Raw genomic sequence first — 26310 nt, 5'->3', positions numbered from 1 at the left:
GTTCCTCAGAAAATTCAAAACAGAAATACCATATGATCCAGCAATTTCATTTCTGGGTATTTATCGGAAGAAAAGAAAAATACTAACTTGAAAAGATATCTGTACTCCTATGTTCATTGCAGCATTATTTACAACAGCTAAGATATGGAAACAACCTAAGTGTCCATCAACAGATGAACGGATAAAGAAAATATGGTATATATAGATAGATAGATATACAATGGAATACTATTCAGCCGTAGAAATAATACAATCCTGCCATTTGTGACAACACGAATGGACCTTGAGAACATTATGCTGAGTGAAATGTCAGACAGAGAAGGACAAATACTGTATGACCTCCCTTACATGCAGAATCTGAAAAACAAAACCAAAACAGATACAAAACCAAGCTCATAGATACAGAGAACAGACTGGCGGTTGCCAGAGGTGGGAGGTTGGGGGGGTGAAATGCGTGGAGGGAGTCAAAGGGTACAAACTTCCAGTTATAAGGTAAATAAGTCCTGGGGATGTAATGTACAGCATGGCAACTACAGTTAATACAGTATTGCATATTTGCAAGTTGCTAAGATAGTAATACTATCTTAAAAGTTCTGATCACAAGAAAAAGCGTTCTGTAACTATACATGGTGACCAATGTCAAGTAGACTTATGGTGGTGATCATCTTGCAATATACACAAATATTGAATCATTATGTTGTATACCTGAGACTAACATAACGTTATACAAAACAAAAAGGCTGAGGAACTGCTCCAGATCAAAGGACAGAGAGAGACAAGACATTGACATCTAAATGCAATGCACAGTCCTTGCTTGGATTGGAGCCTGGATTTGTATTTCTAAAGAACAAAGCTGTTATTAGTATAACTGGATAAATTTTAATATGGAGTGCATATTAGATAATATAGCTCCTGTTACAATGATGTTAAAATTTTGGAGTACTGTGATTTGTGTAGGAGAATGTCCTTGTTTTTAGGAGATTCACAGGAAGTATTCAGGTGTGAAGTCTGAATGTCATGTCTGGAACTCACTTTCAAGTGAGAGAGAGAAAGGGAGGCAAAATGTTAACAGTGGTAAATCAGGGTGAAGGGTGTATAGTGTTCATTGTGTGACTATTATAACCTTTCTGGAAGAATGAAAGTTTTCAAAATAAAAAATTGGGGGCAAATCAACAAGTATTTCTTTTGAAAACTTCTACCATGTTCCAAAGAATCATAAAGCTTTTTTCTGCTCCTTGGAGTGTTAGTCAGACGTACATTCATTCCACACTCATTGAGTACCTATTTAGGCGTTGTTCTAGGCGCTGGGTAAGCAGTGGTCAACAAAACACAAAATCCTTGTCCTCATAGAACTGACATTCTAGCGGGAAATACTTCTCAGCCTGACATTTCTGTTATTCCCCACACCGGCACCCTCACTATCTGGCTATAGGTGTGTAGCAAAGACTGCTAGTGGCCTAGGCTATATCCATTCTCCACTTCTGTACTAACAGAATCCTGATTTAATTGCAGGTGGCAATGCACCCAGCTAAAAGATATTTTCCAGCCTCCCTTACAGCTAGGATAAGACAAAAAAAAGCTTAAGTCATTGGGTGGGGCTTCCAGAAAAGTTTCTTAAAGGGAACAGGCAGCTGGCAGGTGCCCTTTATGCCCTTTACTCCTTCCATGCGATTTCTGCTTTGAATATGGTTTGGGCTCAGCAGCCACAGTGAACCGAGAGATGATCCTGACAATGGAATCCATGTGCAGAGATCGGCAAAGCAGAAGGCTAAAAGGAGCCTGGGTCCCTGGTATACTAGCCCTTCCTGTGGATTTGTTTTATGTGGGAGAGAAATAAGCCTCTGTCTTGCAGCTGGTCTCCGTTCTAACAGTCAAATACAATTCACAACGCACACAAGAGCACTCAGGAACACCAGCAAGCCAGCCAGAGGTGATGGGGAAATGATAATGATGGCATTATTTATTGAGTGCTATCTACAGGCCGGGCTTCGATTTACGTATTTTGCATGCATTAGCTTATCTGGTCCTCACAACAACCCTATGAAATAGATGAATATTAACCCATTTTACAGGTGAGGACACTGAGGCACAGAGCAGTTGAGTCACTTGGCCAAGTCACACAGCTAGGAAGTGGTGGAGCCAGGCTGTGAACCAGGCGATCTGGATCCTGAGTCTATTCTCTTACAGCAAAGTACACTGTCTCACAAACAAGGGGGAAGAAGGGAATCAGAATGCCGGAGGGATCAGACAGTCCCTGCCCTCAAGGAGCCGACATTCTCTGGTCCCCGAAGAACCCTTCCCATGGGAGCTGGTGTAGTTTGGTTACTGGACTTAGGAGCCTGCAGATGTGGGTTTGGATCTGGGTGTCACCACTGCCTAGCTGTGTGAACTTTGGCCAGTTATTTCATTTCACTGTGTGTTATCCGTTCATCCACAAACGCCTGTCACGAAGCCCTAGAAAATGCAGACTGATCTGTAATGGCAGAAAGCGCATCTCTTGACACCTGGAGAAGGGAATATACAGGTGTGTACAGACGTCAGCACTCATCAATGGAACATTTTAAATGTGCACAGTTTGTTTGTTTTTACATTTTTATTTATTTATTTATTGTTCCCCCAAAGCCCCAGTAGATAGTTGTATGTCATAGCTGCACATCCTTCTAGTTGCTGTATGTGGGACGCGGCCTCAGCATGGCCGGAGAAGCGGTGCGTCGGTGCGCGCCCGGGATCTGAACCCCGGGCCACCAGCATCGGAGAGCGCGCACCTAACCGCTAAGCCACGGGGCCGGCCCAGTGCGCAGTTTGTTGTATGTAACTTATACCTGGATGTGATGGTTGTTTTTATGTGTCAACTTGGCTAGACTACCGTTCCCAGTTATTCAGTTAAACCCTGATCAAGGTGTTTCTATGAGCGCATTTAGTAGATGTGGTTAATGTCTACAATCAGTTGATTTAGGAAATTATCCTTGATAATCTGGGTGAGCCTCATCTGATCAGTTGAAAGGCCTTAAGAGCCAAACTAAGGCCGAAGACATTCTTCTCTGAGGGAAAAGAAATTCTGCCTATGGACCACAGCCTCACCTCCTGCATAAGCCAATGACTTGTAATACATCCCTCTGTGTGTGTGTGTGTGTGTATACAAATATAGATATATATCCTACTTATTATATATATATAGATTTTATATAGATAGATTATATAGAGAGATTTTATTTATAGAGAGAGTTTATATACACATTGATTTTATATATATTATATATATGTTATTTATATATATATCCTGTTGATTCAGTTTTTCTGGTAGAACCCTGACTGACACACTTGATAAAGTTGTAAAAAAAAGTTTTAAAAATCTACATGACAGTATGAAAAAATAGCTACTAGTCTCTGTTGACATAAAATTTGGCATTATGAACAAAAACACTTCTTAAGCAATTACTATATGCCAGGCACGGTTTTAGGTCCTGGGGATTCCACACAGACCAAGACGAACAGAGTCTCTACCTTCACAGAGCTCACAGGCTCACAGGCGGGGGTATAAACAGACATACAAATACATACATAATGTCCAGTAGTGCATACTGCCACACAGAAAACATGAAGCGGGGAAAAGGGACAGAATGGGGGAGGCACTAGGCTAGACAGGGTGACATTTGAGCAGAGGGTGAAGTGAGGAAGCAAGTCATGCAAACCTCCTGGGAAAGAGCATTTCAGGTAGCAGGAATTGCAAGTGCAAAGGCCCTGAGGTGGCATAGAGGACTTGTGTCCTCTGTGTCTGCCCAAGCTGTATTGATTGCTGCGTCAGTCTGGGTCCAAACAGCAGACGGAGACCAGACAGTAAGCTAAGCAGGGGAAGTTGAATATAAAGAATTATTGAGCAATGGTAGGAGAGTAACTATACAGATGGGAAGGGAACTCTGAAAGGTACCCTCAGGCTGAGGAGGAGGACCCCAGGGAACACAAACTTGGAAAGGGGGCTCAGACCTCCACCACTGGATGGCAGGGAAGTTCTCTGGGTCGCCAGGGCCAGAGCTGGTCAACAACCATCAGGTGAGCAGAAACAACACTTGGTGCAGGCGTGCCAAGGCTGATGGGCAGGACACAGAGGGAGTCGGGGGGCTGTGAGGGTGCTGATGGAACTGGAGGTAAGGAGGACGCCCTCTTAGGGGTCTAGTATACTTCTGTGTGCAGCTGGGCCGAGGCAGCTCCAGGCCAGGTGTATGGGATGAGGACTGGGTCATTGGCTCACTGGAAGCCCCCGCCACGTCCCCCACACCATCAACTCCACTCCCCAGCATGCACCTGCTTGGGGCTGAGGAGAGGGTGTGAAAGCAGCGACCCGTCAGGGTACAGCCCACGCTGCCTGATGCTCCCGGACACCCTACTGCCACCCAAGTCAGGAGAGAAAGCTGTCCCTGCAGTCACATGGCCCCTGCGGTGGAGAGAAAAGGAACCCGACAAGCCACAACAGAACCGGGAAGGAGAGCTCTCTTCTCCTCCAGTGTCCCTCCAACTCCCTCTACTGGCCAGGCGGAACAGCGTCCTGGCCGGCCAAGGAGAAATACTCACGAGGCCTAGCTCCATCATCAAGGAGAAGGCAAAAAGAGTGAACCTGGAGCCAAGAAGCAATAAATTCCAAAACCTATGCAAATGCCCTCCCCCACGTTACCACATTATGAGACCCAGCCTTCCTCAGGTAGAAGCCAAAACACTCACATTCCCAGACTCCCTTTCTCCTAGGAAGTATTTCTGTATCATGTGACCTGGGCTCCACCAATCAGATGTATCCACATCCGCTTGGGTTCAAAAGTGAGCCACAATACCCAAGAGAAAGAAAGACATGTCCACATAAAAACTTGTACACCAATGTTCATAGCAGCATTATCATAATAGCCAAAGAGTGGAAACAACTCAAATGTCCACCAACCGATAAATGGATAAATGAAATGTGGTATATCCATACAATGGAATATTATTCAGCCGTAAAAAGGAATGAAGTACTGACACATGCTACCACATGGATGAACCTTGAAAACATTATGCTCAGTGAAATAAGCCAGACACAAAAGACCACATACTGTATGATCCAATTTGTGTGAAATGTCTAGAATAGGCAAACCCATAGAGATAGAAAGTAAATTAGTGGTTGCCTTGGGCTGGGTGGGGGGAAGGAGTTGAGAAGAAATGAGAAATGATGGCTAAAGCATATGGATTTCTTTTTGGGGTGATGAAAATGTTCTGAAATTGATTGTGGTGGAGGTGGCTTCGCAACTCTGTGACTATATTAAATCCATTGAATTGTACACTTTCAATGGGTGAATTATATGGCATGTGAATTATACCTCGATAAAGCTGTTATCAAAAAACACGTACTATAATATCAGGTAAGGATAAGGAGAATGAAATACAAAAGACAGAGTGGCGCGTGAAGCCTGGCTTTGCCACTTACAAATCATTTGACCTTGAGTAGGTTGCTTTGCCTTGTTGATCCTCAGTTTTCTTTTTTTTTTTTTTAAAGATTTTATTTATTTAATTTTTTCCCCCCAAAGCCCCAGTAGATAGTTGTATGTCATAGCTGCACATCCTTCTAGTTGCTGTATGTGGGACTCGGCCTCAGGATGGACGGAGAAGTGGTGCCTCGATGCGCACCCGGGATCCGAACCCGGGCCACCAGCATTGCAGCGCGCGCACTTAACCACCAAGCCACAGGGCCGCCCGATCCTCAGTTTTCTTATCTATAAAATTGGAATAAAAATAATACCTACTTCATGGAGTGATTGTGAGAATTAAATGAAGTGAATAACAGTAGCTGGGAGATAATAAATTCTCAATAAATACTGGGTTTTGTTGTTAAAAAAAATTAATAAGTGAGCCACGAGAGGAGATGGCCACAAAAGTAGTGAGCATTCGTCTGGTGGCCTCTGCAACAGAAGACTGTGGTTCTTTGGGGAGGCTGTGAAGGAGGTTTCTGGAGTCCAGTCCCAGCCATCAGAGGTTTTAGGCAGCTGGTACAGGGTTTTTCCCCCCAGAAAGGCCCTTGTGGTGTGGTTGGGGATTATTCCAGATTATTAGCTTCATAATCTGCCTCTCTGTCCTCTCTGATAATCTCTGAGCTTCCTGATGTCTTTAACTGGATGTATTTACTGCTCAAACTGGATTCTGTTGCCTGCAACTAAGAGCCCTGATGGACACAGGCAGGATGGGGCATGCAACGAAGCCATGAGGAGGGGGAGTGAAGAGAGAGACGAGGTTAGAAGGCTAGAGGGTCAAGCCCTCAAAGAGCTTTGCAAGGCATGGCAGGGAGTTTGGATTTTATTCTGAGTCAAACGGGAGCCACGAGAGGGGTTTGAATAGAGGAGGGACAATCTCTGACTGTCTAGTGGGAAACAGACTGCAGAGGGGGTGTGTGAGAGAGACAGACAGACAGAAGAAGACAGAGAGAGAGGGAGAAAGAGAGAGAGAGGGGTCAAGGATGACTTGATGGTTACAATGAAGCCTCAATTTCATCCACAGGCAAAGGAGAACAGTATTTCTGGCACAGGGTCCTCATGGGGAGTCTGCATAATCTTAGGTATAAAGCACGTAGCACACTTCCTGTGCCACTGTCATCATTGTTTATTACGGGGTGTGTTTGAATCACTCATCCAACCCTGTCGTCTTTGTTCTGGCACCCGCAAAACCCTACATGTGTCCCCTAAGATTCCTAGAAAGGCCTCCACCATGCCCAATTTCTTCAAAAACATCTGCCCCCTAGTTTGTGCCCCTCACAAGGAAAATAGGGGTGACTCAAGGCAACTTCCTCCCCTCCCACCACTCAACGGGTTCTAAGGATTTGCCAGTCCAGAGGTCTCTTTCCAGTAGAATTCCAGGATCCCTGCTCTAGCCTTCTTTCTGTTTCTCTTTCATGTTCCATCTCCTATCTCTTGGCCATCACCCACCTGGGCTTCCCCAGGCCTGCCCAAACCCTGACGGCAAATTCCAAATTCAGGTGGTGTACTTGCTTTACTGACACAAACTGGGATTGTCCCTCCAGCCAATCCAGTGGTTCACGGCCTTTGCTTGCTTTGCAATCACCTGGCAAACTCTAGAGATATCAGTGTCTGTGCTGCAGTCCCAGAGATTTGATTGGTCTTAATTATTACACTCTATCCGTGGTTCTCAAACTTTAATGTGCATCAGAATCAGCTGGAGGTCTTGCTAAAACACAGATTGCTGGATCCCATACCCAGAATTTCTGATTCGGTAGCTCAGAGAATTGGCATTCCTAACAAGTTCCCAGGGGCAGCTGATGCTGCTGGTCCAGGGACCACACATTGAGAAGTGCTGCTCTATACCAAGAAGAGGTAACGTGTAATGGTTAAAACTCTTGCTCCCCAAGGTGTGAGCCACAGACCATTGGCATCACCATGGGAGACAGTTAGAAATGCAGAATCTCAGGCCCTACCCCCAAACTACTGAATCAGAAATCTGCATTTTAACAATATCCCCAGGTGATTCGTACCCATGTTAAAGTTTAAGGAGCTCTGGGTTCAATCTCAGTTCTGCCTATTATTAACTGTGGGATTTGGAAGTCTCTTCTTGAGGTCTCAGTTTCCTTATCTGTAAAATGGATGTAATAGTAATACCTACCTCATAAGGTCCCAGTCAGGATTCAATGAGTTAACATAGATATAACAGTGCCTGGCATAAGAAATGCACCAAATAAATGTTTGCTAATTTGTTGTATTATTCTCAGCTCCCCAGGTCTTTGGGGCACACAGTGGAGGCTCATTAATATTTGATGCGAGAATGCACAGGGACTTCTTGGGCCGTGGCTCCCGCCCCTCCACAGGAGCTGAAACCTGGGACATGCTGCCACAAGTGAGGGGTTGGAAGGGAGGGGCTTAAAGGATGGGTACATGTGAAGGGCAAAGCTGAGCAGGACACTGGGGTCGGGTGAATGGGGACAGGTATTAGTGAGAAGGAGACCCACAAGGTCAGGTTGAAGAGAGACTGTGAGGAGACATACTTGAGTGGCACAGGTGGTGGGCACAGGTGAGGAGCAAGTCAGAGAGAAGGAGAGCCGAATGGGAGTCCTAACTCTCCTGCCTCACCTGGCTGCCTCACCTGGCCCTCTCCCCTGGCCCCCTCACCTGGCCCTTTCATCTGGCTCTCCTCCCCAGCCTCTCTAACCTGTCTCCCATCACCTCTCTCCATCCTCTAACTTGCCCTCAACTCTGTCATCTCCTGTCCCGACACCCCGCCCCCCACATAACCATCTCAATTCTCCTTATCCCTGGTCCCTCCCCTCACCTGCCTTCCTACCTGTCCCCTCCTCAGTCACTCCTCACAGATCCCCCCCTTCATGTCTAATCCTCCACCTCTGTCTTTCTCATCTGTCCCCCTTCACTTATTCTCCCCTGGTCCCCTCTTCCATATCCTTTTTGCTAGCAGGGGCTTCCTGTTTCCCACCCAGGGCCCCTCAATGGCCCTCAGGGTGAGGAAGGGACGTGGGGGCAGTGGGCTGTCTCAGACCTACACGAGAGGGACAGGTAAGAGATGGGGTGGGGATGCTGCAGAGAAGGCTGCATAGGAGATGGGGGTCCCCTGGGGGTGGGAGCTGGCGGTGGGATCCGAGGTTCTGCAGGGCAAGCCCGTGGAGCCGGTCCACCTCCTCTACCCCCAGCTGAGCTGAAGAGCCCCTTTCTGCCCGTCTCCCACCCTCTGCCCTTGAGGATGCGCCCCTGTGTTTGCCCCTAGGATCTCCCCTGCTGCAGTGTGTCCTGAGAGACACACCAGAGAATTCAAGGTGGCCCGGCAGGCACCGTGGGAGGGGTGGGCAGTGGAAGGGGGCTGAGACCCCACTCAGGGTCCCCTGACTAGCTCCTCCCACCCCCACCTGGGAACCTGTGCCCTGTATTCCTTCCCCCAGACCTACCCCAACCCCCAGGACAAGTTCCAGGAGCATTGCAAAGTGAGAAAAGCAAATTGCAGAAAAATGTACTCCGTATAATTGACACGGCTTTTGTAAAACCAACAACAAAAATATGTGCTGTGAATCTGCGTTGGATATAAGTATACAGAGAAGCTGTGAGTTACCAATGGCTGTCTAACGAGATTGGAGTGGAATGGGAAGGGTGGCGAGGGAGGTAAGAAAGAAAGGGAAAAAAGAGTATAAGCCAAATGGAAAAATACACATGGAATCAGGTTTTTTCTTTTAGTACATTTTTATCAACTTTAACTTAAAAAATTTTTATTTATAATTCGACAGACTTACAAGAAGTTGCAAAAATACTACAGAGGTGTTCCCTGTATCCATCATTACATAACTATAGCACATTCTCAAAACTAGGAAATTGACATTGTCACAATACAATTAACTAGTTTACAGACCTGACTGGGACTTCACCAGCTTTCAGATGCACTCATTCTTTTTGTATGTTTTTATGTTTAATTTGGTGACATTTTGTCACATGTATAAATACCACAATCCAGATACAGAATTGTCTCCTCACCACAAAGAAACGCCCAAATGCCACCCCTTTGCAGTCACACCTCCCTCTTCTTCCGTTACCCTTGACAACTACTAATCTGTTCTCCATTTCTATACTTTTGTCACTTCAGGCGTGTTATATAAATGGAATCAGATAGGATGTAACCTTTTGAGACTGGCTTTTTTCATTCAGCACAATGCCCTTAAAATCCACCCAAGTTGTGTGTATCACTAGTTCCTTCCTTTTTATTGCTGAGTACTATTCCATTGAATGGATTTGCCAACAATGGAATATTTAACCATTCACCTGTTGAAAGACATGTGGATTGTTTCTAGCTTTGGGCTACTATGAACTATTAATATTAAATAGCTTAGCTAGTATTAAATAGTTTAATGGGCTATTAAAGCTGCTATGAACATTTGTATCAGATTTTTGTGTGAACGCACATTTTTATTTCTCTAGGATTAATGCCCAGGAGTGTGCTTGCTGAGTCATGGGGTTTAAGTGTACATTTAACTTTAAGAAACTGCCAAGTGTTTTCTAGAGTGGCTGCACCAGTGTACATTCCTACCAGCAACGTATGAGAGTTTCTGTTTCTTCGAATCCTTACCAGCATTTGGTCCTATCAGCATTATTATTATTAGCCCTGGGAATAGGTGTGTGGTGGTATTTCATCACGATTTTAATTTGCATTTCCCTAATGGCAAGCGATACTGACATCTTTTCTTGTGATCATTTGCCACCTGAATATTCCCTTTGGTGAAATGTCAATGTCTTCTGCCCATTTTCTAATTGGATTTTTGGAATTTTTTTATCAATGAGTTTTGACAGTTTTTAAATATATTCTAGATACTAGTCTTTGTCTGATACGTGGTTTGCAAATATTTTCTTCCAGTCAGTTTCTTATTTTTCCATCCTCTTAACAGAATCTTTCAGAGAGTAAAAGTTTTTAATTTGATGAAGTCCAGTTGATCTTGTTTGTTTTTTTAAAGAGTTGAACTTTTGGTGTCAAGTCTAAGAATTCTGCCTAACCCCAGGTCATATAGATTTTCTCCTATGTTCTCCTCTAAAAGTTTACAGTTTTACATTTTACATGAAGATCTATGTCCCATTTTGAGTTAATTTTTGTTTAAGGTGTGAGGTTTAAGTAAAGGTTCATATATACATTTTTTTTGGTGAGGAAGATTAGCCCTGAGCTAATATCTGTTGCCAATCTTCCTCTCTTTTTTCTTGAGGAAGATTAGCCCTGTGCTAACATCTGTGCCAATATTCCTCTATTTTGTGTGTGGGTTGCCACCACAGCACGGCTTGACAAGTGGTGTAGGTCTGCACCTCGGATCTGAACCCACGAATCCAGGCCACCGAAGTGGAGTGCACCAGACTTAACCACCACACCATGGGGCCAGCCCTTGCAGGTTCATATTTTTGCCTGTTGATGTCCAATTGTTCCAGCACCATTTATTGAAAAGATTATCCTTTCTTTATTGAATTGCTTTCAATCTTTGTCCACATTCATTTGGGCATACTTTTGTGGCTCCATTTTTGGGTTACCTATTCTGTTCCGTCAATTTATGTGTCTGTGCTTCCTCCAATCCCACACTGTCTTGATTACCGTCACCATCCAATAAGCCTTGAAATCAGGTGTGTGATTTTTCTAACATAATTCTTCTTTAATATTATTTTAGCTGTTCTGGTTCATTTTCTTTTCCATGTAAATTTTAAGATAAGCTTATGTATATATACTAAAAAAACCTTGTTTGGATTTTGATAGGAGTTGCATTGAATTATAGATCAGTTTGGGGAGAACTGACATCTTCACTACACTGAGCATTCTGGTCCATTAACACCATGTGTCTCCACCTTTATTTAGAGCCCCTTTGACATCTTTCATCAGGATTTTGTAGTTTTTGACATACAGATCCTATTCAAATTTTGTTAATTTATACCTAAGTGGGGATTGTTTAGCAATTGTAAAGGGTATGGTATTTTTAATTTTGGTTTTCAATCGTTTACTGTTGGTAAAAAGAAATATAATTGATTTTGTGTGTTCACCTTGTATCTTGCGTCCTTGCTAAACTCATTTATTAGTTCTAGGAGTTTTTGTAGTTTTCTGGTGGCTTTGTACATAAACATTCATGCCATCAACAGCAGAGAGTTTTACTTCTTCCCTTCCAATCTTTATGCCTTTTATTTGTTTATTTAGCCTTATTGCACTGCCGAGGAATTCCAGTATATTAAGTAAGAGTGGTGAAACCTCACATCCATTAGAATGGCTGCTATTAAAAAAGAAAAGAACATAACAAGTGATGGTGAGAATGTGGAGAAATTGGAACCCTTGTGCACTCTTGGTGGGAATGAAAAATGGTGCAGCCACAATGGAAAACAGTATGGGAGGTATTCAAAAAATTAAAAATGCCATACAATTCAACAATTCCACTCTGGGTATATACCCAAAAGAATCGAAAGCAGGGATTCAAACATATATTTGTACACCCGGGTTCATAATAGCTTTATTCACAGTAGCCAAAAGATGCAAGGAGCCCAAGTGTTCATTGACTGAGGAATGGATAAACACAGTGTGATATATACGTGCAATGGAATATTATTCAGCCTTAAAAAGGAAGGAAATTCTGACACATATACAACATGGATGAACCCTGAACATATTATGCTAAGTGAAATAAGCCAGTCACAGAAGGACAAATGCTGTATGATTCCACTTATGTGAGGTACCCAGAGTAGTCAAATTCATAGAGACAGAAAGAATGGTGGTTGCCAGGGGCTGGGAGGGAAGGTGGATGGGGAGTTATAGTTTATTAGATATAGAAGTTTCAGTTTTGCAAGATGAAAAGTGTTCTGTGGGTGGATGGTGGTGATGGTAGTGCAACAAGGTGAATATACTTAATGCTAGTGAGCTATACACTTAAAATGGTTAAGATAGAAAATTTTATGTTATGTATACTTTACCACAATAAAAATAACAAGAAGAATAATGAGAGTTGGCATCCTTATCTTGTTCCTGACTTTAGGGTGAAAAGCATTCAGTATTTCACCACTATAAGGTTGGCTGAAGGTTTTTCATAGATTCTCTTTATCAAGTTGAAGATATTTCCTTCTATTTCTAGTTTGCTGCGAGTTTTTAATCAGGAATAGATGTTAGATTTTGTCAAATGCCTTTTCTGCATTGATCGATATAATCACGTGATTTTTCTTCTTTAGCCTTTTAATATGGTGGATTCCACTGATAAATTTTCAAATATTGAACCAGTATTACATTCATGGAATAAATCTCCATTTGGTGATCGTGTATGATTTTTAAAAAAATATGAAACATCTTTATTTGCTTTGGACTACCATTCTTCCAGTAAGGTACCCCTTCCCCCTGAGTTGCAGTAAAATAGAAATAAAGTGAAATTTGCCATTTTAACCATTTTTTAAGTGTACAATTCAGTGGCATTAAGTACATTCACAATACTGTACAACCATCACCACCATATCTTTTTCCAAAAATTTTCAACATCCCAAACAGTAACTCTGTACACATTAAGCAATAATTCCTCCTTCTCCCATGCTCCCAGCCTTGGGCAACCTCTAATCTACTTTCTGTCTCTATGAACATAGGCATACAAGTATCTTTTTGTGTCCCTGTTTTCAATTCTTCTGGGTATATACTGACTTTTGCTAATATTTTAGGGTTTGGTTTTTTTTTTTTTTGTCTATGTTTATGAGGAATATTCATTGACAGTTTCCTTTTCTTTGTTCTTTTCTTTATTTTTGTTCTGTCTTTGTCTGGTTTTGGAATGAGGGTAATGCTGGCCTCATAAAATGAATTAGAAGTGTTGCCTCCTCTTTTATTTTCTGGAAGAGGTAAAAAATTGGTGTTAATTCTTCCTTAAATTAATGTTTGGTAGAAATCTACAGTGAACCATCTGGACCCGGAGATTTCTTTCTTGGAAGCTTTTTAATTACAGATTAAATTTCTTTAATAATTAATAAGATTATTCATATTATTTATTTCATCTTAGGTGAGATTTGGTAGTTCGTGGTATTTGAAGAATTTGTCCATTTTGTCTATGTTCTTGAATGTATATACATAAAATTGCTTGTAGTATTCCTTATTTCCGTTTCAATGTCTGTGAGGTCTGTAGTGATAGCTCCTCTTTCATTCATGATAGTGGTCATTTGTGTCTTCTCTCTTTTTTAATTCTTCACTCTTGCTAAAAGTTTATCAAATTTATCGATATGTTCAAAGAACCAGCTTTTGATTTTATTAATTTCATTATTGACTTTCTGGTTCTTTCATTGATTTGTGCTCTTACCTTTCTTATTTCTTTCCTTCTATTTGCTTTGGGTTTATTCTGCTTTTCTTGTACTAGTTTCTTGAAGTGGATGCTTAGATTGTTGATTTGAGAACTTTTTTCTTTTTCAATATAAGCATTCAATGCTATAAATTTCTCTCTAAGCACTGCTTTCCTGTTTCTCACAAATTTTTATATGGTGTATTTTTGTTTTCATTATAGGTCAGTGTATTTTTTATTTGCCTTGAGATTTCTTCTTTGACTCATGGATTGTTCAGGAGTACATTGTTTAATTTCCTAGTGTTTGGAGATTTTCTGGTTGTCTTTCTGTATTGATTTCTAGTTTGGTTCCATTGTGGTCAGAGATATTCTATATTAATTCTTCTAAATTTCTCGAGGTTGGTTTTATAACCCAGGATATGGTCTATCTTGCTGAATGTTCCATGTGCACTTGAAAAGAATGTATATTCAAGAGTTGTTGGGTGGAATGTTCTGCAAATGTCAATTAGATCCTGTTGGTTGATAGTATTGTTCAGTCTACTATATCCTTGCTGAGTTTTTGTCTATTCATTCTGAAAGAGGGACATTAAAGTACCCAACTAGTACATTTTTCTATTGCTCTTCTCTGTTTTGTTGGGTTTCTCTTAATGTATAGTGAAGCTCTCCTATTTGGTGCATATACTTTTTTTTTTTTTTTTTTGGTGAGGAACATCAGCCCTGAGCTAACACCCATGCCAATCCTCCTCTTTTTGCTGAGGAAGACTGGCTCTGAACTAACATCTATTGCCAATCCTCCTCCTTTTCTTTCCCCCGCTTTTCTCCCCAAAGCCTCAGTAGATAGTTGTACGTCATAGTCGCACATCCCTCTAGTTGCTGTATGTGGGACTCTGCCTCAGCATGGCCAGACAAGCGGTGTGCCGTTGTGCGCCCGGGATCCAAACCCAGGCCGCCAGTAGCAGAGCACCAGCACTTAACTGCTAAGCCACGGGGCCGGCCCCTGGTGCATATACATTTAAGATTGTTTTGTCTCCTTGGTACATTGATCTTTTATCCTTATGTAGTGTCCTTGTCTGTCTCTGATAATTTTCTTTAGTAATTTCCTAAAGCCTATTTTATCTAGTATTTGTATAGCCAAATACTCCAACTTTCTGCCAATTGTTATATTGTTTTCCATCCATTTACTTTTTTTTTTTTTTTTTGGTGAGGAAGATCAGCCCTGAGTTAACATCCATGGCAATCTTCCTCTTTTTTTTTTTGCTGAGGAAGACTGGCTCTGGGCTAACATCTGTGCCCATCTTCCTCCACTTCATATGGGACACCACCACAGCATGGCCTGACAAGCAGTGCATCAGTGCATGCCCAGGATCCGAACCAGGGCCACCAGCAGTGGAGCACACAAACTTAACCGCTACACCACAGGGCCAGCCCCATCCATTTACTTTTAACTTACCTATGTCCTTATATTTGAATGAATTTTCTGTAGACAGCATATCATTTTTAAAAACAAATTCTGCCATTCTCTGTCCACATATAGACCATTTACATTTAATGTAATTACTGACATGTTAGCACTTGTCTGCCATCTTTCTTTTTTGTTCCTTTTATTTTTCATTTTTCCGTTTCCTTTTTCCTGCCTTCCTGTGGATTACCTGAACATTTTTTAGTGTTCTGTTTGCTTTATCTATAGTGTTTTTGAGTAATCTCCTTGTATAGTTGCTCTAGAATTTCAATATATGTATAACTTCTCATAGTGTAATAGTCTTAACATTTTACCACCTCAAATGAAATGTAGGAACATAGTGCTATTTAGATCCCTTTACCCTCTCTGCTTTATAAATACAGAAATATCTTTTTAAATACATTGAGAATAACATCAGACAGTAGTATAATTTGTTTTCAAACATCTAACATTATTTTTAAAACTTGAGGAGGGATTGTCTATTGTATTTACCTACATATTTACTCATTCCATAAGCCTTTCTTCATTCCTGCTGTTCTAAGTTTCCTTCAGTTTTCATTTTCTTTCTGTTTGAAGAACTTCAGCAATTCTTTTCATACAGGTCTGCTGGTTACAAATTCTCTTAGTTTTCTTCATTTAAAAGTGTCTTTATTTCACCTTCTTTCCTGAAGACTATTTTCACTTGATAAAGAAGTCTGGTTGACAGTTCTTTTCTTTCAGCACTTGAAAATGTGCCACTTCCTCCTGGCCTCCGTGATTTCTGAAGGGAAATCCACTGTCAATCAAATTATTGTCCCCCTATAAAATGTAACGTGTCATTTCTCTCTGGTTTCTTTCAAGATTCTCTCTTTGTCCTTAGTTTGATCTATGTCTGGAGTTTATTATGTGCCTGAATGTGGATTTATTTGCATTTGTCCTGTTTGGAGTTCACACAGCTTCTTGAATCTGTAAGCTTATATAGTTTGCCAAATATGGGATATTTTCAGCCATTATTTCTTCAAATACTTTTTCAGACCCAGTTTTTTCCTGTTTTTCCTCTAGAACTTCAATGAAGTGAACGTTAGATCTTTTGTTATTGTCCTAAAGGTTCCTGAGGCTCCTTTTGTCCCAAAAGGTCTCTATTAATTTTTTAAAATCTGCTTCTCTTTTGTTCAAACTTCAATCTATATACCCTCTATTCTTTGGGATGGATAATTTCTGTTGGTCTATTATCAAGATCACTGATTCTTTCCCCTCTCATCTCCTTTCTTTTATTTAGCCATTCCAGTGAGTTTTATTTCAGTTACTGTATTTTCAGTTCTAAAATTTCCATTAAGTTCTTTATGTCTTCTATTTCTTTGCTGAGACTTTCTATTTTTTAATTTGTTTCAAGAGTGTCAATGAGTGCTCCTTAAAGCATTTTTACAATTGTTACTTTAAAATTCTTATCAGATAATTCCAATATCTGTGTCATCTTGGTGTTGGCATCTATTTATTGGCTTTTCCTATTCTATTTAAAATTTTCCTCATTCTGGAGATATCGAGTATAAAGGAATTATTTTCTCTTGTATCCTGGACATTTCGGGTGTTATGAGACTCTTATTCCTTTTTTAAAATGTTACTCCCAGGGCAATATTCAGAGCTCTGTTTACACATTCCCAGTGTTGCTGGAAGGGGCCGCATGGAAAGCATGAGAAGGAATGTGAGCAGCCTCCAGGAGCAAAGGCCACCGCTGCCTGACACCCAGGGAGGAGATGGAGACTCCAGTCCCACCACTGTAAGGAGAACTCGGCCAACAACCTGGACGAACTGAGAGGCGGACTCTTCCCAGAGCCTCCAGTAAGGAAGGCAGCTCTGACAACACCTTGATTTTCGCCTTGGGAGACCCTAAGCAGAGGACCCAGTTGAACCCACCCACTTTTCTGCTCTACAGAAACTGCACAATAATAAATTTGTGTTGTTTTAAACTGCTAAATTTGGGGTAATTTGTTAGGGCAGCAATAGAAAATTAATAAAATAAGAGAAAAATAGGCATTTCCCCTGCCCGGTGATCTCCATTTATGTCACCATCAACCTGCAGAGGAAGGATCAGCTCAGCCTGAGTGGTTTCTGGGGCCAGGGTGGGCCAACCTGGGACATGCCCTGGCAGTCTGACCTGACCTCTGTCCCTATTGTTCTGCCTTTTCCAGAATGTTCTATAAATGGAGTCCTACAGTATATGGCCTTTTCCTGGCCTACTTTGGGAGTGGGTTAATAAGCAAGGAAGGGCAGGAGAAAAGAATGACAAAGTAGCATGAGGACGCTTTAGGGGCTGATGGATATGTTTATTATCTTGATTATGCTGATGGTTTACATATGTATTCATATGTCAAAATTGATCCTATTGTAAACTTAAATATGTGCAGTTTATCGTATGTGAATTATACCTCAATACAGCTATGTATAAAAAATAGACAAAGTTAAGACATGAAAGACAAGCCACAGACGGGGAGAAAATATTTGCAAAACAATTATCCGATAAAGGCCTTTCCTCCAGAATATATATCTTAAAAGTTGCAATTCAATAATAAGACAAAGATCCCAATAAAAATGGGCAAAACTTTTGAACAGACACTTCACCAAAGTGGATAAGTGGATTTCAAATAAGAATGTGAAACCATGCTCATCGTCATTAGTCATCAGGGAAATGCAAATTAAAATCACAGTGAGATACCATGACTCACCCACTTGGATGGCTGGAATTAGAAAGATTAAAACTAACAAGTACCGGCGCCAGCTCTGATGGCCTAGTGGTTAAAGTTCTGCGCTCTGTGCTTTGGCGGCCCGGGTTCGGTTCCCGGACGTGGATCCACACCACCTGTCTTGTCAGTTGTCATGCTGTGGCAGTAGCTCACAGAAAAGAACTGGAAGGACTTACAACTATGACATACAACTATGTACTGGGGCTTTGGGGAGGGGGAAAACAAAGAGGAAAGATTGGCAACAGATGTGAGCTCAGGGCGAACCTTCCCTGCAAAAAAAAACAATAAATAACAAGTGCTGGAGATATATATCCTACAGATTATACATAGAGATTTTATATATAGAAAGAGTTTGTATATGGATAGATAGAGTTTATGTATAGATAGGTAGAGTTTACAGATAAATGGAGGTTATGTACGGAGACAGAGTTTACAGGTAGATGGTGTTTATACAAAGATAGAGTTTACGGATAGATGGAGGTTATGTACAGAGAGAGAGTTTACAGGTAGATGGAGCTTATGTACAGATAGACGGAGTTCATAGATAGAGTTTATATATAGATAGAGTTTATATATAGACAGAGTTTTTATATAGATAGAGTTTATATAGATAGATTTTATTAGATATATATATCTCCTAGTGATTCTGATTCCCTGGTAGAACCCTGATTCATACAGTTGAGAAAGTTATAAAAAAAAGTTTTAAAAATCTACATGAAAGTAGAAAAAAATAGCTACTAGTCACTGTTGAACTAAAATTTGAAATTGTAAATAAAAATACTTATTAAGCAATTACTATATGCCCGGCACGGTTTTAGTTCCTGGGGATTCAACATAGACCAAGATGAACTGAGTCTCTGACCTGTTAGTGGGGGTGGAGGGGGGATAAACAGAAAAAAATAAAGGAATGAAATACGAGAAGTGCCTGCTGGTCAGAGCCCTTCCCTACCTGCTGCACAGTTGTTATTACCGTGGGGGGTGATGATGGCAAAGCCGCCAGACTCCGCCTCCTTCTGGAAGCCCTCCTCGAGCCTTCTCCGAAGGCAGCCGCTCCAGTCCCCAGCAGGGCTCTTGCCCCTCAGTGAGCAAGGATTGCCCTACTCTTTCATGCTCCCCAGAGGGAGAGAAAGGAGAGCTGGTGTCTGTCACTCCCAGAGGTCCCTGTCTTCTCCTCTGGCTGTATATAGAAGCACATGGGACTCTGTTCAAACCCCAGCTCTGCCGTTAACCAGAGGGACCTTAGCCAAGTCACTTGGGCTTCTGTGCCTCAGTTTCCTCACTGGTAAAATGGGGATGATCAGAAAAATAGCTACTCACGGGAATGTTCAGAGCGTAAAATGAGTGAGTTCAAGGAACACGCTTCAATCAATGGAAGAGGCTCCCTCTCTGCCACTCAGGCAGCCTCGCCCACAGCCCTGCCGTGACATCGTCCCATCGCTCTACGGGCCTCGCGACATCGTCCCATCGCTCTACGGGCCTCGCGACATCGTCCCATCGCTCTACGGGCCTCGAGACATCGTCCCATCGCTCTACGGGCCTCGTGACATCGTCCCATCGCTCTACGGGCCTCGTGACATCGTCCCATCGCTCTACGGGCCTCAGCCTCAGTCTGGGGCTTTCCAAAATCGCAAGGGCTCCTATCCTACGCTCTGCGATTCCTCAGGCTCCCTCCTGCGGTTGAATTTCAGTTTCTTTCCTTCTCCGAAGAGCTCTGGGCTCACTTGGCCCCACCCACACCTGTGAGCTCACCTGGCTCAGCGGCGGGCCCCACCCACTCATGCCTCTTGAGTCTGAGTGGAGATTGCAATTTCCACTTGCCTTTTCTGTGGACAAACACAGGATTGCTCATTCAGCCTGCTTAAAAAGCAGACCCATGCAGCCGGGGGAGCAGTCGAGATCTGGCCATGGCTGGAGTACAGATCCTGGTGTTGGTGACCGTAGGCCTGGGCTTGGCCAGAGCAGGTCCCGTCCCCACCTCCAAGCCTGCCACAGCCAGGAGGAGCTGCGACATTGGCAGGTTCAAGTCTCTGTTGCCAAGCGAGCTGGGGGCCTTCAAGAAGGCCAAAGATGCCTTGGTGAGTCCCTCTTGTTGTGGGCTAAGCTGTACCCCTCCTACTGTAGCCAAGGTGCCGCCCTGCTACTGTGGGCTACCCTCTACCCTCCTGCTATGAGCTAGCCTCTAGCTTTTCCACTATGACTAACCTCTATCCTTTCTCAAGCCTTCCTGCTAGACATTCATCCTTGCTGCTGTGGGCTAGCCTCCAGCACTCCTACTGTGGGCTAACCTCTGCTCTTGCTCTCTAGGAAAATTCACTGAAAAACTGGACCTGCAGCACCCCCGTCTTCCCCAGAGCCCGGGACCTGAGACAGCTGCAGGTGAGTTGGAAATTACACCCCCCTCACCAGCCCCTCTGTGTGTCTCATTAAGTGGCCCCTCACCTCCTTTATCTCACCTGTCCTTCCCTCTCTCTGGTCTCTCCTCACCTGTCCTGTGCCCCTGTCCCTCCCCTGCATCCCTTTTTATCATCTCCCTGCCTGTCCCCACTTCCCTATCTCCCTCACCTGTCCCTCTCACCTCCAGGCTTACCTAGTTCCTTCTCATTTCTCTCTTCTTTTCCCTCCCGGGTCTGTCCCCTACCCACACACCTTGCCCTGCCCAGCTTGTCACTGTCTGCTCTCGACACTGGCCCCCTCGTCCCCTCACCACGGACTCTCGCCTCTGTCCCTCATCATCCTCCTCCCACAGATCTTTGCCCAGCATACGCTCCTCCCTCATCGCCGTCCTCACCTGCGCATCCGACTGTCCCCTCTCACCTGCCTGCTAACCTGTTCTCTTCTCCTGGAGCCCCTGTCTCTTCAAACCTCTGTGACCCCCATGATTCACCTTTCACTTGCCCCCTCACCTGTCTCTTCCCTGGTCTTTCCGCTTCACCTGTTCCTTCTCACCTCTCCTCAGGTGTGGGAGCGCCCCGTGGCCTTGGAGGCGGAGCTGGCCCTGACTCTGCAGGTCCTGGGGACCATGGCTGACTCGTCCCTGGGGGACATCCTGGACCAGCCCCTTCACACGCTGAGCCTCATCCACTCTCAACTCCAGGCCTGTGTGAGTGTTGGGGCGCCCAGGCCGCGTCTGTAGGCTCTGACCACCCGCACGTCCCCCTCTGTCCCAGGCCCTGCCTCACTCTCCCCCCTCCTCTGCCCACAGGTCCCCGCTCAGCCCACAGCGGGCCCCAGGCCCCAAGGCCGCCTCCACCACTGGCTGCACCGGCTCCACGAGGCCCCGAGGAAAGTGAGTGACCGGGGAGGAGGCTGGATGCCAGAGCCCTGGGTAAGGGAGGAGGCTGATGCCCGAGCAGTGGAGAACCACTTTCTTGTCTGTCTTACAGGAGTCTCAGGCCTGCCTCGAGGCCTCCGTCACGTTCAATCTCTTCCGCCTCCTCACCCGGGACCTGAATTGTGTTGCCAGTGGCAACCTGTGCATCTGAGAACGTGGCCCCAGCCCCAGCCTGTCTGGGACCCCAGACTTTATTTATGCACTAAGCCCCACCCCCATCGTAAGTTATTTCCTCTCACCCCTTATTTATGGAGCTGCAGTCCTGACTCAGACCCCAAAGAAATGGGTTTTTTTCTACTTTTGTACAATATGCACAAATAAACAGTAAGGAATTGGAACCTTCTATAAGTGATTCCTTGAGTGTGTGTGTGACTGTGGGTCTGTGACTGAGTGTGGATGTCTGTATGGTGCAGGCAAATTTGGTGACTGGTTGTGTATATTTGGGTGTGCCTGACTTCTTTGAGTCTGTGTGTGTATGTGCAAGGGAGTACCTGCCTGAACCTGAGGCTAACTGAAGATGCATCACGGTATATTCATGCCCTCGTGTGTGCAAATGTGTGTGCATTTATGCACATGTTTATATGTCTCTCCCTGTCTGTGTGAATTCTTTTCCACGTGTTCCTAGGACAGATGGAGGTCTATATTAATCAGGATGACTTATCCTATAACAAGTATCAGAAACCCAACTTAAATGGGTAAAACAAAAATGAGTTTATTATCATACATAACAAAAAGTCAGTTGACAGGGCAGTTCTAGGACTGATTCATTCATTCATTCATTCAGTAATGTCATCGGGGAAACAAATTCTTTCTATTTGTCTTGGCTGATTCTTACTCTGGCTACCTCATGATCTCAAGATGGCAGCCACAGCTCCAGCTATCACACACAAACAGTATCCTCCAAATCAGAACAAGCCACCTCAAACGTAATGGAGTAAAACAACAATGATCTTATTATGCTCTCAGAGTCTGTGGGTCACAAATTTGGACAAGGCCCATTGTGGATAGCTTGCCTCTGCTCCACAATGTCCGGGGCCTTGGTTCTTTTTCCACAGTTCTTAAAAGCAAGGCAAACCTTTCAGAGAAACTCTCTATTGGATGTGCATGCTTGTCTCATTGGCTAGAATTTAGTCAGTCAGTTCCTAGGGAGAAGCCCTTTACCTGGAAACATGCCCCAGGGAGAGCGAATAACTGAACAAACTGAGTCCTACCAGAAGGGAGAAGGTGGGAGATGCACCTCAGTAGCAGCCTTGGATGGTACATGGGGGTTCCAAGGTTGTGAATCTCTTGTAGGACTGATATCCAGTGGGTCCCCGAAGGTAGCACTACTTCTATTATTAAAATATTGCAAAACCTTCATACCAGTTGGCACATAGCTATTTCCCCAAGATCCCCCGAAGCAAACCCGCCCCACCCATGCTGTCCCAGCCCTCCTCCTGGACCCCCTAGACCTTCCCACAATTCAGAAACAAAAGAATTAGTACCTGATACAGGGGGAGGGCGTTGTTGCAGGATCTGCCCCAGTGTGTGGCCAGTGTGCATTCTGATTCCAACAACAATGCCAGTTGTTAAATCATTTGCTGGCATCGCCAGCTCATGCATGGTATATGTTGTGGTTTTTAAAAAATGGTCACTGAGTCAAAATAAATAGACAACCCACCAGCTGGGAGAAAATATTTACAAACCATATATCCGACAAAGGGTTAATTTCCGTAATACATAAAGAACTCACACAACTGAACAACAAATAAACAAACAACCCAATTAAAAAATGGGCAGAGGATATGAACAGACACTTCTCCAGAGAAGATATACAGATGGCCAACAGGCACATGAAAAGATGCTCAACATCACTAGTCATCAGGGAAATGCAAATCAAAACAACACTAAGATATCACCTTACACCCGTTAGAATGGCTATAATCACCAAGACAAAAAGCAACAAATGCTGGAGAGGCTGTGGAGAAATGGGAACCCTAATCCACTGCTGGTGGGAATGCAAACTGGTGCAGCCTCTATGGAAAACAGTATGGAGATTCCTCAAAAAATTAAAAATAGAGGGCCGGCCCCGTGGCTTAGCGGTTAAGTGCGCGCGCTCTGATGCTGGCGGCCCGGGTTCGGATCCCGGGAGCGCCCCGAGGCACCACTTCTCCGTCCAACGCGAGGCCGAGTCCCACGTACAGCAACTAGAAGGATGTGAACCTATGACATACAGCTATCTACTGGGGCTTTGGGGGGAAAAAACTGAATAAATAAAATCTTTAAAAAAATAAAAAAAAATAAAATAAAATAAAAAAAAATAGAAATACCCCATGATCCAGCCATCCCACTACTGGGAATCTCTCCAACGAACCTGAAATCAACAATCCAAAAAGGCTTATGCACCCCTGTGTTCATTGCAGCATTATTCACCATAGCCAAGACATGGAAGCAACCCAAGTGTCCCTCGACTGATGATTGGATAAAGAAGATGTGGTATATATATACAATGGAATACTACTCAGCCATAAAGACAGACAAAATTGCCCCATTTGCAACAACATGGATGGACCTGGAGGGTATTATGTTAAGTGAAATAAGCCAGAGAGAGAAAGACAAACACGGCGTGATCTCACTCATATGTGGAATATAAACTAACACACGGACAGAGAAAACTGTATAGTGGTCACTGGGGGCAAGAGGGTTGGGGGGTGGGCACAAGGGGTAAAGGGAGGCATTTATATGGTGACCAAAAAACAACCATGTACAACCAAAATTTCACAATGTTATAAACTATTAAGATATTAATTTAAAAAATGGTCACTGGGGCCAGCCTGGTGGCATAGTGGTCAAGTTCTGTGCGTTCTGCTTCTGCAGCCTAGATTCAAGGGTTCGGATCCTGGGCGCGGACCTACACCACTCATCAAGCCACACTGTGGCAGCGACCCACATACAAAATAGAGGAAAGATGGGCATGGATGTTAGCTCAGGGCTAATCCTCCTCACCAAAAAAAAAAAAAAAATGGCCACAAACTCTTCAAGGTTCCTCCCGTCGAGGGGTGGGGGCAATGTTCCCCTCTCCTTGAACTTGGACTTGTGACTTCTTCCACCAAGAGTGCCGTGGAAGTCAAGCACTATGACTTCCAATGCCAAGTCCTCCTGGCTCTCTCAGAACACACATTCTCAAACTCTCTTTCTTGGAACCCAACTGCCACATTGCAAGAAGCCCAAACCACATGGAGAGGCCGCAGGTACATACTCCAGGTGACAATCCCAGCTGAGCTCAGTTTTGCAGTCCTCCCAACTCTGCATCCAGATGTGTGAGCAAAGGAGCGTCCAGATGATCCAGCTCCCAGCTGGGGTAGAGACAGGCTGTCCCCCATCCCCACTGTGCCGTGATCAAATTCCTGAGCCACAGAATCTGGGAGCATAACAAAATAATTTTTGTTTTATGCCACTACGTTTGGTTTTTTAGGAGGCAGTAGATCATTGGAACAGCATGAGAGCCACCAGCCCATCACAATCCATTGTGAGGTACGTCCCAAGAAACATATCACTGAAGAGGAACCCACCGAAGTTTCTGAATGGTTGAGTTTTTGTCACATTACACACGATCATTCCAGAATCATCCCCATAATCCTATAATGCTCACTCTTTTGCATTCTCCACTGTTTTCTCAATTAGGAGACAAAGGGCTGGAATACAGCCATACACTAGAAATCACACACAACCCCACAGCCACTCCCACTGCATTAAATGGTTTCTGAGTGACAAAACCCGAGTTTGGGTGGGGGCAGCAAGGTGCCCAGCCCAGGGCATGAATTTCTTTCCCCCTTGCCTGACACCTGCTTCCCCAGACTCCCCTACAGTTTGGAGTGGCCATACGACTACAGGGTTTCTTAAATGAAGTAATTTATATAAAGAATTTAAAACAGTTCTTGGCACAGGTTAAGCCCAATATGTATGTTTACTGCTATTTCTCTTATTATTTTAGAATTTTTTTCTTCTCTGACACAAAGAAAACTCTTCCATTTGTTGCCTGCCTTCCTGTTTAGTTCATTGGTATGAGGAAGTGAGACCTGGAGCTGTGGCAGCCATTTTGTGACCATGAGGCAACAAGCCTAGACTATGAAGCTATCCTTCTAAGGAAAGTAGAACAAAAGGGTAGGAAACTGGGTCATTGGAGATATCAATAAGCCATTGCACCAAACTCCCAAACCCCCTATCTCTAGACTTTTATCAAATGAGACAATCAAACGTCTCAAGTCATGTTAATTGGGTTTTCTGTTTCTTGCAGCCAAATGTATCCTCACAAAACCACCTCTGTATGCCCAGCACAGAACCCAGAGAAGGTGGTCAATTAATATTTGATAATAAAACCTTGCATCCTATAGGAAATGTCTGAGCTCAGGCATATGACCCTCTTCAATAGGAGTGCTGTGATGGAAATAAGGTTGCAAATCTCTGCTTGGAGACGCCAAGGCTTGATCAAGAGTGTCTTGGTGGAGTGGGGTGTGGGTTCCAGTCTCTGAGGTCACGTTCCTTGTGACTTTTCCTTGTCTTCTTTCCAGCTACATGAGCCAGCAAAAGCGAGCTTTTTGTGCCTAGTTAAGCTGGGTTCTGTCACTTGCTACCAAGACTTTGACTAACACGTGTCCCTGAAGCTCTGGGCAGTCAGGCAGCTCCTCTGGCCTCCATAGTCTCCTGTGCTTCTCCCATCACAGCCCTATTGCCATCTGTCTGTCTGAGCTCCAAGAGGGCAGGGGTTGGGTCTGTCCTGGTCACTGCTGGCTACCCAGTGCCTGGCACAGGCCAGGCAGAGAGCAGATGCTCCAACACTCACCTTGGAAGATACCATGCCCTCTCTCACCCAGTGTGCCTGTTCCTTGGGTTTAACGCTCTCGACTTTGAAAAAGACAAGCATGTCATTGGCATTGATGTATACTTCTCTATTAAATGAAGGACCAGGGGGTTACGGGGGAAGGAGGATGGTGGGTGTCATCCAAACGGCTGACCCAGGGACCATGTGGTCCCCACATATGAGGGGTGG

General features: G+C 43.8%; 1 protein-coding gene across 2 annotated transcripts; it reads left to right on the top strand.

Moving 5' to 3' along the window:
• The first annotated feature begins 19854 nt into the window (after positions 1-19854).
• LOC101408951 (interferon lambda-1) lies at positions 19855-21432 on the top strand. 2 transcript variants are annotated; one of them, XM_087422298.1, is made up of 5 exons: positions 19855-20025; positions 20255-20326; positions 20907-21050; positions 21153-21236; positions 21337-21432. In XM_087422298.1, the coding sequence occupies exons 1-5, from the start codon at positions 19855-19857 to the stop codon at positions 21430-21432; spliced, it is 567 nt and encodes a 188-aa protein (XP_087278424.1). The 2 variants fall into 2 exon arrangements, with proteins under 2 accessions (XP_087278424.1, XP_004441566.1); XM_004441509.1 differs by having other exon boundaries at positions 21334-21432.
• The last annotated feature ends 4878 nt before the right edge of the window (positions 21433-26310 follow it).

Source organism: Ceratotherium simum, chromosome 33 (genome assembly GCF_057802395.1).
Source record: "Ceratotherium simum simum isolate JZ-2026a chromosome 33, ASM5780239v1, whole genome shotgun sequence".
Lineage (NCBI taxonomy): Eukaryota > Metazoa > Chordata > Mammalia > Perissodactyla > Rhinocerotidae > Ceratotherium > Ceratotherium simum.
This window is presented reverse-complemented; position numbering and strand designations above follow the sequence as displayed.

Excerpts from the sequence above, each read along its gene's own strand:
- LOC101408951 (XM_004441509.1), top strand. The coding sequence starts at position 19,855 with ATGGCTGGAGTACAGATCCTGGTGTTGGTGACCGTAGGCCTGGGCTTG. Across the intron at positions 20,327-20,906 it reads GGGACCTGAGACAGCTGCAG|GTGTGGGAGCGCCCCGTGGC; the intron begins GTGAGTTGGAAA and ends ACCTCTCCTCAG. Across the intron at positions 21,237-21,333 it reads TCCACGAGGCCCCGAGGAAA|GAGTCTCAGGCCTGCCTCGA; the intron begins GTGAGTGACCGG and ends TCTGTCTTACAG.